This window comes from Nelusetta ayraudi, unplaced genomic scaffold (assembly GCF_046127955.1).
Source record: "Nelusetta ayraudi isolate G7.1 ecotype Tasmania unplaced genomic scaffold, CSIRO-AGI_Nayr_v1 ptg000092l, whole genome shotgun sequence".
NCBI classification, from domain to species: domain Eukaryota; kingdom Metazoa; phylum Chordata; class Actinopteri; order Tetraodontiformes; family Monacanthidae; genus Nelusetta; species Nelusetta ayraudi.
In genome coordinates, this window is record NW_027466142.1 from 5470108 (window position 1) to 5486667 (window position 16560).

General features: G+C 48.3%; 1 protein-coding gene across 4 annotated transcripts in view; it reads right to left on the bottom strand.

Moving 5' to 3' along the window:
* LOC142902263 (LIM homeobox transcription factor 1-beta) overlaps positions 1-13070 on the bottom strand; it is a 55886-nt gene extending 42816 nt beyond the window's left edge. The window contains exons 1-3 of one of the 4 annotated variants that reach the window (XM_076047180.1): positions 12556-13070; positions 12282-12404; positions 11611-11797 (exon numbers count right to left, since the gene is read on the bottom strand). In XM_076047180.1, coding sequence (XP_075903295.1) covers positions 11611-11797; positions 12282-12351 — 257 coding nt within the window. In that variant the 5' untranslated portion in view covers positions 12352-12404; positions 12556-13070. Of the gene's footprint in view, positions 1-11610; positions 11798-12281; positions 12421-12555 lie in introns of those variants that run through there. The other 3 variants (XM_076047178.1, XM_076047179.1, XM_076047177.1) reach the window with 3 other exon arrangements.
* Positions 13071-16560: the final 3490 nt, after the last annotated feature.

Here is a 16560-nt window from a genome sequence, read left to right on the forward strand (position 1 = left end):
CAGGGCCACAGGCCCAGGGCGCTGGGGGCCCCGGGGAAGGAGAGGGAGGGCTGGGAGCGGGCCCGTTTGCTGATGGCCATGTCGGGGTGGGGGTGGAGGTTGGGCTGGCGGCGGTGGTTCGGGTGGCACGCACCGCTCTCCCCCCCCCCCTCCCTCCACAAGCAGCGCAACCACGAGGAGAATCCGCAGACTTGTGTCGCCTGCCAAACGCCGTGTCCAACGCTTGGCCGGGTGACAGAGCCGTGGCTCTCACGCACACACATACATACACACACACACACACACACACACAGGCGGGCAGAGCGCAAACACACACATACGCACGCATGCACGTTCACACAGGAATGTCGGAAAGAAATAAATAAAGTGAAAAAGCCGCCACTTCCAAGGCACCGGGGGTAAATTTGCCGCGTCGAGGAAGTGCAGAAAAGTCCGGCGTGAAGATACGTTCGCGCCGCAGGCAGCCCAAAGTGGCATTTTCCCCTCAAACCAGATTTTCTGGTTACTTTGCAGACTGAACTCCAGAAGGAAGACGATCCAACGCAGACTTAACCGACTGACTGACAGCGCGAAGCCGCACTCGAAACGCCGTCCGCCCCCGAGAAACCCAGATGTGACTGATGACGCGACCTCGTCAAAACTTCACCCATATTTGTTGTGAAGCCTTTAAAAGAGCCAACCGAGGGGGTCGATAAATAACGCTCGGCAGGAGCGCAGTGGAAGCGGCGGGGGGGGGTCGAGGGGGCCGCCGATGACCCCTGAGACGGAGGGGTTTGGGGGGGGCTGTCCCTCCAGCTGGGATCACAACACAACTTTAGAGATCTGGTTTCAGGGCCGGGGCTGCATCGCTCCCCAGTGAGGGTGGGCCTGCAGGGGCAGCGTCAAGCCAGACTGACGCCCTGGGGCTGAGTCCACCGGCGGCAGCCACCAGTGTCTGTTGAGGTTCATGGCTGGTGAGGCACTGACTTCATCAGAGTCAGATTTATATGAACTATATGAACCCAGCAGAGTAGATTATTCACCATTTGACAGCAGGGGCTGGTGCAATTTGTGGCAGTGGCAGCCCATAGTGGCACTTCCTGCTTCCTGCTATTCAATCTAGTCGCCGGTGTCTGAGGCAGCTGACTTGCCACACGACTGCTTCTGTCGCAAGCAATTATTCTTTCATAAAACAGTAGTCAGTCTTGCACTGGACCTGCTGATCTTTGCATTCATTTTGGTTTTCTTCATTAATCTCTCAGTTGTGTCACACAGTTGTGTGTCACATACACAGTGGCATGTCAGTGGCAGCTGCCCCGCAAAGCGACAGCAGTTCAGACAGATGTTGAGATATTGATTATGAAAACCTTGCAGAAATCACAAGATGAAAATCTTACTTCCATTGATTCTAATACAACAGTGGTGTCGCGTAACAACGTCTGGGCTCACCAGTGCCCCCTACCTTTAGGTAAGAGAACTCCCTGACTCACCCAGTGCCTCTTGACTGCCTGTTGCAAGATCGCGGAGCACCCGAAACAGGTCCCAGATATCTATTATAAGCATCAGCTAAACTATGGAAAGTCAGGGGGCACATATATGTCTAGTTTGTGAAGGACTTCACAATCCAAGGTGAGGCTCAGCTTGCTGCTGCCTCACCGTGCGTCTCTTCCCTGGATTTGAATGGAAATGCAAAAATTCAGTCAAAAAAACAAACAAACAAAAAAAGCAGTCGAATGTTTACAATTAAATGGAAAATTATTTTATAGTTCAAACTATTTGAAAAATATCACCATTTCATGTATTTGTTTATTAGATATTTTATTTCATCCCTGATAGCACTGACTGTGGCCATTCCTGATCACTAGGGCTGCCACTGACTGACCTACCACCCCCCCCAATCCCCACCCCAAAACCGCCCACCCCTCCCCTGAGGCAGATTCTGTGCATAAATAACGCGACGCCAGGCGGACGAGATTGAATCAAAGCGCCGCGGCACCGTCGGCCCGCAGGAGAAAATCCAAACGTATGGCGCAAAACAAACTGCAGCCTTCACCTGCAGCGGGCCATCCTTCTTCGGCAGCGGCTGCCGAAATCGCGTACGCACCGGGAGCCCTCTGAAAAATCTTTATGTTTCATCCCCTTATCCATCCATTTCGCAGACGTGAGGTTTTTTTTTTCTTTTTCTTTTTTTTTCCCCCGCCGGAGCCGAGGAATTTTCCCGGCGAAGACGGATCGCAGCGGCTCGCCGGGTAGAATTAATATCAGGCGGGCAGAGCCGAGGTAAGGGGGGGTGTGTGGGTGTGGGGGGGTGGGTGGGTGAGGGTAGAGACGGCTGGTATGGTGACACCAAGGTGGTGGGCATGGCCAAGGGGGGATCATTTGACAAAAGGCCTTCACGCTAACACACTACAACAGGGGAGGGACAACTTTTAGACTGGTGGGACCACAGTGGGTTCTAAAATTTGACAGTAGAGGGGCCGGAGCAGCAGCAGATGGATGGAGTGTTTTGGTGAGCCACCTCATAGGAGGAAAAAATATATCATGGGATATGTGAAAAACAGGTCTATTGATAAGAAAGAAAGTGTTAGAAGAAAATATGCGTTTTTGAAGCTACACAGTATTTCGCTCTTGACGGAAAAGACACTGACAAAATAAATGAAACACGGCTATTTTATGACTGACTGACTGTTAATACCATTTCTTCAACTTTGGCAGGTTGGATTATGGCCCCCGGACCGCAGTTTGCCCATGCCTGCACTACAGCATCTCAAGTCATACCGTTGTTCATTGATGTACAGTATCTTTTTTTAACATGCACCAACACATGTATGTGTTTAATATGTATAATGTTTGGGTTTTTTTTTGACTTGATGATTATCCATCGTTCTGGTGGAAACAAGACACTCAGAATAAATATTTAACCCTGATCCTAGAACAGTAGGATCAAGCTGTGATAGGTTTATTATGTTAATATTAGCATCGATTTCACGTCCTCCGATTCATACGCCGACTGTTATACGATATAAATACAAACACAACTACAGTAACAGTTGGAATGATATAAACATCCATGCCGTCATTTGAGGTGCCTACTTACTGCCACCACAGTGTGAGTCATGACCTCACCCTGTGGCCGGTCCAAGGAAACATTTCTGGCTCTGCCACTGGGTGACGTGGTACCTCATTGTAAAGTTCTACCGTAAAAAACCCAACCAACATTTTCTTCTTTTTTTTTTTTATTGCCTTGCTGCATTTCATTCCGTGCAGCTGCTCGTGCTTCTTCTCTGGGACGCTGGTCCAAGGCGGCATTTCAACCTCACCCATCATCACGGCACCGACCCCGATTCCCCAGCATCTGCCTCCTCCCTCCCTCCCTCCCTCCCACGTCTCCACTCCCCCCCCCGCCCCCCCCCCGCACACCCTCCACCCGTCAGGATCATCCAAATATTTCCCCTCGCTGCTTTTTGAAGCTTCCATGGGTCACGGGACCTCTTGCACAAATCATGCCGGCCGGCAGCGGGGGAGCCAGTCAGAGAGGACGGGAGTGAGTCAGACGCGCAGAAACCCAATCTGCACTGTTTTTTTTTTCCTCCTCCTCCCCTCCCTCCACCCCCTCCCCCCGCCCCCGCCTCCTCACAGGGTTATTTTTCTTGCCAATGGCAGCCCTCGCCGATCAGCGGCTGGTCCCTGACAGCGAGTCAAAGGAGGCTCCTGGCTGCCGATGGCGGGCTCCTGGCAGCCGACTTCAGCCGAATTCCCCAGCGGCGGCGAGGGGAAGAGACGGAGAGTAAATTCAGGGAGGCTGACAGCCTGCAGTGGTTTAACACGGGGGTTTAGCCCCAAATACAAAGTTCTGGGTTTATGTTGATGGATGGATAACCGAATCTGTCTCATTGTTTGCCGTGAAACAGAGATGTTAGTTTTTACACTGTGACACCACACTCGCACTGGAAGTTTGCTTGAATTATGGTTGGAGCGCGAGGCAGACCTGACAAATGCTAGATGACAGCGCCGGCTCCGGCTTCCACAGTGTGATGCATCGGCACCGTGAAAGATTCAAGTCCTCTATCTCCATAGACACCAGGAGGCATTAGGAGGACTGTTATTTTGTTTTTTTGTTTTTTTTTAAATAGAATATTTGATTTTTTTTTTTTTTTTTATCATCCTGATACTAATTGATTTGAAAGTCGTAGATACTGATTGTTTTTATGACAGCGCACCAAGCAAGCATTGAGACACGTGAGATTTTGACATCTCTGACTTCTTAAATCAGTGAAGACTCATTTACAGTGCAGCAAGTTTTTTTTAACCTGTCAATGCCTGACAAAGTTGGGGAGAATAAAGAGACGAATATTTGAAGACTTAAACTTGTGTAGATTGTCTTCTGGCAAATATCTCAATCCAATTCAACTTCCAGTAACCCATCACCAAACAATGAAACAGCAAACTAAAGAATAATTGTGCTGTTTTTATGCTGCTGCTGCTGCTGCTGCATATTCACGCCAGCAAAGCAAATTCAACCGCTTCTCTTCACCACCGTTTTAGTTCTTCGCCGAGAACCCGCCTCCAGGTCCCAGGAACCAGGTCGGAGAGGGTCGCGTTGTCACGGACCTTCCGCCCTCCCCGCAAACACAGCATGCCGACTCGGGGTGGGAGAAAGACGGCGGGCAGGAATCTGGAAGTGCTGGTTAAAGTAATCACATTGGTTTCACTGCATCTGATCTGCGGTCTAACAGACTTCCAAACAGTTGAATGAGTAAATAAAGTGCCCGGGGGGACTCCCGCTGGAGATGGATTACCTCGAGGGTGCGCACACAAAAGGGGAAGCCCGAGCCCCCCCGAACACCGATGTGAGCCGCAGAACAAAAGGTCCTGGTGTTGGACCTCGACCAGGGAACCGGCAAACTTTATTAATCTCATCCCCGGTCGGAAAACCTCCCGCTCCAGGCTTTCATAGGACGGACGCATTCGGGACGGGAGGTCCGGCTGAAGGGGGTCGGGCCCGAAGGGGGTCGGGCGGTGGCGTATACGGTCGTGTCACCAAACGCCTCCACCCCACGGCGGAAGATTGCACAAGTTGCGCTACAATGTGCTTCCGCTCGCCTGGATGGGCCACATAAGATGAGTCTCATGCTCACTTGGCTGTGGAGGTCTGGAGGCAGGGGGGGCGGACTAAGGGCCGTGGCATTCTGCGGCCCCCATCCCGGCCCCCCGTCCCGGCCCCCCATTCTTCCTCCCGTTCTTGGGCCCGACACAAATAAAAGGATTAGGAGCCCCCGTTTCCGTCAGGCCCTCCATTCAAGACAAAGCTCCGAGCAGCTTAGTGTCACACTTAATGATAAAAGTGCAAATCTCTGTCAGTCACTTTGGGCAGGAATACCGGTATTTGAGGGTTAATCTCATTTGATGAAGATTAAAAGGGGTAAAAGGGAAAAGACAAAGAAATGTGTTTCGCCGCATTTGTCCGGGGGGGGGGGATAAAAAAGAAAGAGGCAACCGAAATTCAGTTATTGGGTTTGCGTCTTTCAAAAATACACAAAGAGAGAATATGAGGCGGCGGGAGCGGCGGCTCCCATCCGGAGACAAAGACCGAAAGGGGCAGAGAGAGGAAGCAGCGCGCGCACACGGATACACACACACACACACACACACGGAAAAAAAAAAAAAAAAAAAAAAAAACCCCGGGGTGTGTGTAGACAAACACGGTGCTCTGCCCATTGCCGTGTAGAGCTCGAATGTGTGACGCGGGTGCGAGAGTGAGCCTCGGGCACACAACAGTCTGAGCGCAGCACTTGCCACCGCCGTGCCAGCCCCCTCTCGAGTGTATACGCGAAAAGCCCACGTGTTGGAAAAACATTCCAGGGCGGGATCACGTACACACAAGCCGGGGCCAGCGGCCGCGCTGCGAGCCAGCCGACCCGAGGCCGCCGTCTCAATTTCTCATGCACACTCGACCCGGCTGCCTGGAGAAACAAGCCGGGGGGAGGGGGGGGGGGCGGTTTCAGAGGACGAGAGAAAAACAGGCAAAAACAAGGCGGAAGTGAAATTAAGGAAATGCTGGGAACAGAGGGGTGGGAGGGGGGGGGCTGGGAGGTGGGAGCGGGCAACGTCCCCGGAACCTTGTCAATAACACGTGGGAGATATTTGAAGGCGTTGATTCCAGCCAGTACGGCCTGAAGAATGTTTGATTTCTGCTGCTTTAGATCCCAATCAGCTGTATTTGCCGAGCCTGCTTATATTCGTCTGCTTTAAAGAATTTAGCCAAAAATCTAATTTGGACATTGCATTAAAAGGTTTGTGGTTGTCTTGATTTTTATTTTATTTTATTTTTTTAAATACATATATATATATATATATATATATATATATATACTTTGTTATGACGACCTGTCACACAGTGAAAATAAACCTGAACACTCCAGGATGGCGAGCCGCAGATGAAAATCGGTGGTGCGACTCTGAAGCCACCACTTTACTCTCTCTCTCTCTCTCTCTCTCTCTCTCTCTCTCTCTCCCTCTCTCTTTCTCTCTCGCTTGCCTCCGTCCCTGATTAGCTCTCCCCATTGACTGACATGTCCCACTGGCTGCCTAACAGCCGGCTTTAGGAGATGAGGTTAAATTGTGGCTACCAACAAATTGCATGCTCGAGTTCCTGCGCAGCCCCGCCGCTATCATCCGCCCGTAATGTGAGCACACCAGGCAGATCCCTGCGCAGATCCTTCTCCTCCCCTCACGCCCCTCCTCTCCCTCCCTCACTCTCTCTCTCTCTCTCTCTCTCACACACACGCGCACCCTCCCCAGCCCAGCCCAGCCGCAGAGACCTCGCCACCAGTTCGGCCTCTAAAGTGGTGATGGGCATTACGGTGGCTGAGCCTCTGTGGCTTCCCAGAGCGTCGTCTGCAAAGTGCTTTTGTGCTGCTCCGACTGCTGCAAGCCAGCGCACGCTCACCGGAGGCAGGGCGTCCGCCCTGCGTACTGAGGCCAAAACGCAGGCAGGAAATTCAAATTTGCATATGCGTGTGTACATATTTATGTATTAATTATATTTTTATGTTTAAAAAAAGGGTGGAAATCTTTTTTATGTAGATTTAGAATTCACAAGGGAGACATTTTGCACGCTTCATTAAATATCAAGCTTGCAAGAACAAGCTAGAAAGGAAAACCTGCAGAGGTTTGCACATGAATGCTCCTCTCCAACAGGTCCTTCAGTGGTGTGAATATGGTGAGATGACAAATGATGTATCCTCGTCCGCTTGCTGCAGGGACAGCCCGGGCCGTGTTGACACAGAACCCAATACTTCCGTGCAGAGGAACGGAGGGCCAGTTTAAGCTAGCTCCTCGCCGAGGCCGAGAGGGAGGAAGAGAGAATAAAATCAAAAGAAAGCCAAGGTAATATTATCCGGCTTAGTGATTCTGACATTAGATTTATCTCTCTGTCGAGGTCCTCTTTTTATCCATCCAAGAGTTGTGGCTGAAGATGCAGTGTTTTATCATTCCACGGTGAATTTTGAAGAGAAAAAAAAGGGGAGGGAATACGAAGCCGGAGGTTGCAAAGACGGGTGCACAAAAATGCGGAGGACCTGAACGCTCTTTAATTAACTGCAAAACAACCAAGCTGAGGTGACAACGCAAAGCACATGCTACTTTTTGTTGCCTTGTGTTTTTTTTGTTTTTTGTTTTTTTTCATTTTATCTTTTGCTGCTTTTTAGGATTTTGGGAGTTTTTTTGGGTGGGGTGGGGGGTCGTGGGGGGGGGGGGGCGGGGGGGGTGAATGTAATTGTGGACGAAGTGCCAGGCCCCACGGGAGCGTCCAACTGCGAGTAAAGAACACTAAACACACACACAGACACACACACACACACGGGCTAACAGAGAAAACCAGCCGTCAGCATCTATTGGCCGCGCGGTGCTGCGAGCGTCCCGAGCACGGCTAATTAAAAAACAACAATTTCACAGGAGGGCACTGCAAACAGTTTTAAAAAAGCAGCTCTCAGCACACCGGGGGATCGTCCAGTGAGGCCGGGGGGAGGCCGGCCCTGCTTGCTGGGAGCTCTCTGCCTTTATGGCTTCATCACTGCTGTGCTCTTCCACTAACTCACACGATGTGTGACCTAAATTCTGTTTGCTCACAGTATTGAAATTTTTTTCTTTTTTTTTTTTTTTTTTTTTAGTTAGTTTTTCCTGAATTATACACAAGCATATACATTGGACAAATGCACGCTGATGTATTTAGATAAGTGACAAATACACTTTGCCGGGCGGTTAAAACTTAATAGGGCGTGAAAGTAGTGTTTTCAGTAGGGGGGTTTGGGTGGGGGGGGGGGGGGCAGCAGAATATAGTCACTTAACACTAAGTTTTGCCGACGCGGCCCTTGGCACTTTCTAACAAGGCAGTCCATTAGGGGGCGGGGGGGTGTTGGGTGCTGTCCGACACCTCGGCCAGTGATAGGCCTCATTACGTTGCCGCTCCCCCCCACCCACCACCACCACCACCTTCAAAGCATCTGCTGGGTGGGTTAGAGCAGAGCGGAGCCTCTCTCCCCGGGGAAAAGATCTCCCCTCTCTCTTTTCTAATGACGTATAATTGACCTCCAAACACCCAGGACACTACAAACTCTCTCGGCGGCGGCGTAATTCCATTCTACCTTTTACATACCGCGCCGTCTCGTCCCAGCTTGTCGCCTCCTCCGCGGCTGTGGCTGCCGTCCAACATCGCAGCTCGACCCAACTCGCTCTGAAATATCCCTCCTCTACGTGCATTTTTTTTTTTTTTTTACTCACAACAATTTTTTTTTTTCTTTCTAACCTTCCCGATTAGCAAAACAGCACCCGTCTATTTTGGCCTCATCGTATTTTTGGAATTGAAAATATTCCTCATCCACATTCCAGGGTGGCCAACGAGGTGAGGCTGCGTGACATAAATAGGGGCCTTAACATATGGGATAAATAAGCTCCAATCTTGTTAATACATAATTGCACTGTATGGAGCGGGGTGATGCTACGCAGAGTTGGTGGGAGTTTTAATAACATAGTACACAATTGTTTTCCCTCGTCTGCACTTAAACCTGCTCCAAAGGTGCCAAAAAAGACTGCTTGCCAATCCCGTGATTTATTATCGCCAGCAAAGAGCTGATTACAGGGCATGAATCAGTTGCTGTAGGAATGTAATTAGGAATGGAGACCTCCGTAATGCTGAGAGCTCTCCTCACAGCCCAAAGCAGTTTGTGGGCTGACAAATGCATCTTAAATGGGTGTCATAAAAGTCAAAAAGGTGCCAATTACATCTTTAAGTAGCCCATCAATGGAAACGGAATAAACAAGAAACGGAGGAAGATGCTTGAGTGATGGAAGGGGCCCTCCGGTTAGCTTTAAACCTGGGAGGGGTGAGAGGGAGGGGGTGGGAGTAGGAGGTGGCGGAGGTGGAGGAGGAGGAGGAGGAGGAGAGTGAGGAATTAAAAGGTGTGATGAATAACAGCGTGCGAGACTCCGAGCAGGACGTCGCCCAGCAGGTTGTTGTGCTTGGCTGCTGGTTGCACTTGCCACACAAACGCACCGAACAGGGGGAATGGAAATACATCAAATGCGGCCCCTCCAAAGCCAGAGGAGGGCGAGGAAGGAGAAGAAGAAAAAAAAACAGGGAATAAAAACCCGACCGTCCAACGCAAGGGTGCATCTTCTCTCGTCTGGTGGAAGCCACAAGTGGACGGAGCTGCAACAGGCGCAGAGTTCCGGGGCTGTTTCAGCTCCCAGCCACCTTCCGAGCCGTCACGCCAGGCAGGGCCCCGGTGTCCCATAGTTACCGCTATGATTTTTTTCCCCCCCCTTCCCCGACCCCCTCACCACCACCACCCCAACACTCTGTTGTCATTAGCCCACCACCCTGGCGTCGCAGGCCCGGCTGAATAGCAACGCACGGCAATCGATGTAGCTCTTTTGTTGCGTGCGAGGGCATCTCGCGGGGAGCCGCCGTGTCCCCGTAATGGAGGTGGGCTCGTTGAAAGGGCCCGACACAAAAAGCTTGGAAATTCGGTGACAAGCATGAAAAGCGCTCATGCGATGAGAAACACAGGGGCAGCTCGGGGGTCCTCGCAAGCTCCTGCCCCCCCCCCTCCTCAGCCTCCCTGTTTACCGCATCTGCCATCTCTGCCATGTGATGATGCACTCATTTCATTTCATTTTTTTCCCTCTCTCTCTCTCTCTCTCTCTCTCTCTCTCTCTCACCCTTTCAACACTCTGCTTAGTTAATAGCCATCATGTTAGGTTCTGTCACACCTCATACACATTTCATTGGAATTTACTATCAAGAAATGATGGTGGCATCTGTGCACTGTAATTTATTAATTTGTACGCGTGTTTCTAAATGGTTATTACACTGCATTTATTGTTATTTATGCTATGTTGTTTTTTTTCCCCCTTCCATTGCATTGCAGTGATTTATCAAATTAATGAATCTGCCTTTAAACACATTCCCAAATCCCACAGCAAGAATTCAAAATAAGGGGAAAAACGTGCAATTACACCGTTATTTATCAATCCCTTTTCATCCTGCCGATGGCGAGTACCACGGCACGTAATTATCATTTATTTTAAGAGCTACCTAAATCCGCGCTATACGAGAAAAGGTGGGGTTGATTCATATTGAAAATACCGAAAAGGCTCAGTCAAAAAAAATATTTCGAATTAGAATAGCCGTTCAAATAATAAATAACTCGAATTAGAGGTGATTAAAATTCAAAGGGAAAAAAAAAATCTTGCAGCGCATGATTTGTAATTTTTAGATCTATTTTTTTTTTAAATAAAAAACAACACCGGCGTTTTATTTAAAACGCTCTGATTTACAAAACAAATGAAAATGAACTCGTTTTTAAAATTAATTCCATAGTTATATACATTTAAAAAATGAAATGGAAAAAAAAAAAATCAGTCCCTCTTGAAACCTGTGAAAGCGGCGTTTTCGGCGGGTGTGAGTGAACGTGAAGCGGCGGCGCGTGGTGCCGGACGGGGAAAAGGCCACGTCGTGACGCGGGCAGGAAACACAGCAGCGGCCGAGGACGACATTCATTAAACACGGAGCCGCCGAGTGGCATCTTTTAGTCACACCACGCCGCACTGACACACACTGGAAATATGGACCAGCAACACAGCAAAAAACAGCCAACACACACCCACACACACACACACACACACACACACACACACACACACACACTGACTGACTCATCGTTTCAATTTCACAGCAGGCTCGTGTCATATTGTATTGCTCGTCCATGATTTGCAAAAAAAAAAAAAATAGCTGGACGCAAAATGAAATGAAGCAACACGTCCACGTTGCTGATTTCCGAAGCGCGTGAAATCACTTCGAATTAAAACGACACCTCCGCCAGGACGTCTGATGTGCATTTAAATAAAAATAAATACAACAGTCCTCCAACCAAAAAAAACAACAAATAAATTAAAAAAAAAAAATTCCAAATGTCTTCCAATTAATAGGAAATATTAATAGTGAAACCAGCCATGACGGGCGATGCCAGCGAGCCGAGGCAGAGGAAGCGACGGGCGGGGACGGGGACGGGGCCGGGGGTGTGGTGGGTCGGGGACGGGGTATAGGGTGGAGAAGAGACGGCCGCTTACTGTTGGTAGTCGTGCTTGCAGTAAAGTTTCCTTTCTCTGAAGTAGCAGCTGGTGGTGAGGGGCTGCTGACACACGGTGCACTGCAGACACTCTTCGTGCCACGACGAGTCGTTGACCCTCATCAGGAAGCGGTCGGAGATGGGCCGCTGGCATCCCTCGCACACCGACGGATGGTGACAGTCGCTCCCTGCGGTGCAAGGCCGGAGGAGACACAAGGCTGGGGGTCAGTCATCAGGGAGAAACGTCCATACAGAAGGTTCCGTTCATTTCTGCGCTTTCAAGACGCATTTTTTTTTTTTTTTTTTTAAATAAAAAGAAGAAAAAAAAATAGTTGCCTTGTGAGGGATATTTCCCCTCACACCGCCATCACTTGGGGCCTAGTTATCCAGGCTCTAGATATCTCAACAGCTTAGATTATATTTCCCCAAGTGAACTAACAAAAGCAAAAAGCACCTCAGAATTAAATCATCCTTTCATAATAACCCGCGCTGTGCAAACACTCTGGACTTTTTACTGATATTTGGTGCAAATAGCTAAAACAGGAGCGGATGATGCAGGCGGTTCACGCTGAAGGCGGCGTCGCGAGACGTGCTTGCAGATAAAAGTGGAGATTTACATGTATTGTTTTTTTTTGTTTGTTTTTTTGCCCAATAAAAAAAACAACAACTCACCGAGCATGACTCCGAGCGTGGCCTGTCCCGAGCGCAGGGGGTGATCTTCAATTTTTATGCCGTCCAGCATGATGCACGTCTCGGGCTGCCGTCCCGCGGAGAGGCGTTCCAGTGACACCAGACCTGTTGCGATATCCATAAGAATTCGGTCAGACTGGAGACGATTTATAAAAAAAAAAAAAAAAGAAGAAGAAGAAAAAATAAAGCAAAAAAAAAAAAAAAAATCCCGCCGTCACTTTATAAGTGTGAACAAGAGCAAGAGCGTTGACTAAACCTGTCGAAACCTTTTTTTCGGGGTGTTCCGTGTGACAAAGCAGCAGCCGCAGTTCGGAGGAGGGGTATCGAATACAGAGGGCAAGAAATGAAAAGTCAAAAAAAAAAAATTGAAGTTGACGTTCACGGCGCTCGGTGGGTAAACGGAGCAGACGCGGATCCTCAGAGGAAGACGGGGGGTGGGGGGGGAAGCCGAGAATTGAGGCGGAAAAAGTCTCAAAAGCGTCACCTGTTAAGGATCGCAACTTGTGCGCAAAGCTTCGCTTCTCCTCAAGCCGACGGCGGGCTTCTTCTTCGCGGGGATATACACACTCGACCAGACGCCGGAACAAGCTGATAAGAAATCCCCGGAAAAATAACAATGATTTAAAAAATAATAATAAAAAGCCAAAACAACACGGCGGAGTGTTTGTTATGTAGAACCGTGGTAGGCGTCCCGGCAGTCACTCGGTTGGCTGGTTGTGCCCCGCTCGCTGCAAAAGTCTGAGATCGAGATTGAAGCGAGTGGATCCTCCCACTCCTGCATGCATGGCTGCACTTTTTTTTTTTTTGATTCCCCCCCCCCCCCCCTTCCCCTCCCCTCCTCCCCTCACCCCCATTCACTGGCATGGGGATGCTATTGGAGCAGAGTACAGTGTGCGGCTGCACACAGTCCAATAACAAGTCACGCACACGCACACACGCGCGCACACAGAGAGAAGACAGAGAAAAATGATATTGCAAGCAGAGCTGGATGACATAGTCCGGGGCAACATAATAATAATGATAATAATAATAATAATAATAATAATAATAATAATAATAATAATAATAATAATAATAATAATAATAGCAGTAATAGCAGTAGTAATAAATGAATAATAGCTCTTGGTGGCTTTAATTCATGGGATCCGCCATCCCAATTTGGCAAAATACATACATTTGAACTAACCCCACACACACAAAAAAATGTGAGCATCCGAATGAACATTGGCGATGCTCTTGCGCTGTGATACATGTCTTTGCTCCTTTGTCCCTTGTTTCCAGTTCAAGCTGCCGCCTTTTCAGCTGATGCACCTGGTGATCAGCGGCGATAAGCGCGCCTTGGCCAGCAGCAGCGGGGAGGAGGCCGCTGTTGTCAGACAGCCTCTGGGATTACAGCGAAACAATGCTATCGGTAATATTTATGATACATACTGGCCGCCTCGGACAGCGAAGGGTCCTTGTTCATATATATATATACATATATATATATATGCACCTTTTTTTATAGGAAAATATAGGAAAATAAAAAATCTCCCTCTGACTTGCACATGAGCTCGAGGCGGTTTTAAAGATGTGGACCGAGAAAACAGCGAGAAATCGTCCAGATTTGATGAAGAAAGGTGGCGAGGCCCATCAGAAATCATACAGCTGTTTCCGGGCGTCGTCGTTATACTCTCATATGAATTTATCAATGCTTACAAGGAGAGAGAGAGAGAGAGAGAGAGAGAGAGAGAGAGAGAGAGAGAGAGAGAGAGCGCCAGGCCGCACGAGAAAATACGAGACTGGATGCGGCGTCTCAAGGGCCTATCGCGATATAAATCCACTGTCGTTATGATGCGCCCAGATGCGCTTTAAAGGGAGACGTGGCAATTCGAAGCCCAATAATAATAATAATAATAATAATAATAATAATAATGTGATCAGTCGACCGTGCGTCGGCTTCTCTGACGCCGTCCATGAAGCATCCTGACCTGCGGTCCACTCCAGAGGAAACACTGCGCAGATTGTTGCTGTTGCCCTCTGCCGGCCAGCGAGGGAACAGCCCTAAGTATTCCAAACATTCGGTCATTTTATTTTCACCTTCCAGCCACCGATCACTTGCAGAAAACCTGCGAGGTGGAAACGTGTTAAGAACGCAGCCGCGGTGTGTATTTAGTAGATGAAATCAAGCCAAAGTCTGTCACCAGATTCCACATTTTACCCTCCGCTATACTCCCAACACCTCTGTCAGCATGGGGTCCGACTCCCTCTGCTTCACCGTGTATGCTGTTTATATTGGATTATCTGACCACTAAGAGGCATGATGAGCCGGACACAATAGGATATAATCAATACATTTTTTTTTCTTCCTCCCCAGAAACACGGAGGAGCTGCGAAGCTCTCTGCTCCCTTGTGATGTCGGTCAGGTCACTCGTGTGAATGAGGACATCAGACATTCATCCGATAAATCAATCCGCCAGCTTCTTAGCCGGCGGCGTGTTTAATGAGCGTCTGCGTGACAGGCCCTCCCTTTTTTTTTTTTTTTTTTTTTTTTTTACCTCGGGCAGCAGGTGTGCGGCGCACAAAGGCAACGGTTCACTCCAAAAAACTTTCCCCCCCAAAAGCGACCGAGAAGTGTTCCGTCCGCGTAAAGGCCAAGGTAAGAGATCACCGTGACGCGCCGTTCGCGCATTTGATGCGCATCACTGCGGAGATTAAACGCACGCGGGGAGAGGAATTAGCGGGCATCGAGAGGGAGTGGGTTGGGGGGACCGGACGTGTTTCGGAGCGCAGGAAGGTTCCAGCAGGAACGTCGGCGTGGCCGCTGGAAAAGTTTCAAAAGAATTGGGAACAATTTTGTGCGTAAAATTGCGCGCTCTTGTAGGTTAAGTTAAAACTGAGCATGTGCTGGTCCAACTTGGTAGACTCCACCTTAAATAATAATGATAATAAAGATTGGTGATAATTCGTGTCAATACCCCGTATCTTATGCATTCTACGGAACTCATTATTATATTTTTAAATAATTTATTTCAAATCGATCAAAGCGATACAAATATTCAATTTTCACGGGACTTCGATCGCTCGGAATCGCATCCATCAAATTTCAATATCAAAATAGAGGCACTTCACCAATTCAAATTGCATTATGTCCGTGTTGTTTATTTTTCCGAAAAAGCAGGCGAGAGCACTCAATAACTCCTGCTGTGTCGGGCCTCAAACCCGGAGGCTAAACCTGCTCAGAAGGAACTCCCCTGCTAATAACGAGCCGTGATTGCACTTTGAAAATTCCGACTCCTTAGCATCTTTTTTTTTTCTTCTTCTTCTTCTTTTTGAAACAGTTTTGATGATCTAAAAAGTGAATATTGCGAACATTTTATTCACAATATTCACCGTGCTATTAATAAATAAAGTACCTCGAAACGAACACGAGAAGTAAGAGTGTATTTACAGTTAATTCCAGACAGAGTCTACTTCCGAGTGTAATTTCAGACCTTGATTGTAAAGTAACTTTGATCTCTAATGAGCCTCACTATGACCCATTATGGCCTTTTGTTTTTGTTTTTTTGTTTTTTTGTTTTCCTTTTTAAAGCTTATTACGGTGGAACACAAAACAAAAAAAAAACATCACTTCAAGCGGTAAAACCAGCCCGGCCTTTGCGGCAAACATCATCTCTGACCGTAAATGTATTTTACGGATTTCGATATAGTCCCCCTCCCTCCCCTCCCTCTCCTTTATTTCTATTCCTCAGTCAGTGAGTTTCTTCCCAGGCAGTTCAACGCACGAGAAGCTCCTGGATCAGCAGCAAGGCTGATCCCAAGGTCTGCGGGGCCACAAATCAGCCGGAATCTAATCCGTCTTTGCTGACTCTTTGTGTTTGCTGCATCTTTTTTTTTATTCTTATTTTTTTTTTTGGACGCTTCTGTAGTTTTTTTTATTATTTTTTTTTTTTTACATGAACATTGTTCCACCGCGAGGCACTCTGCCGCTGTAATAATATACAGCGAGCCCCACGGGCGAGAAAGGGCTCCTGAATACCTAAGTAGCCAATAACATTTTTTTTTCTTTTCTAATTTAAAACACAAGTTGGGTCCATTTGATTTTCACCATTTTAAAGTGTGACTATTAAAGCGAATTACGAGCATTAAACGCCCCTACACTCACAGCTCCACAACAGGATAATCAGCTGAGTTATCTACATCCCCCTTCCTGTGCACTCACTCACTCACATATTTCTGCTTTTATTCGCCCCGACGTCTTTGGAGAAGGCAGCCAAAAAGA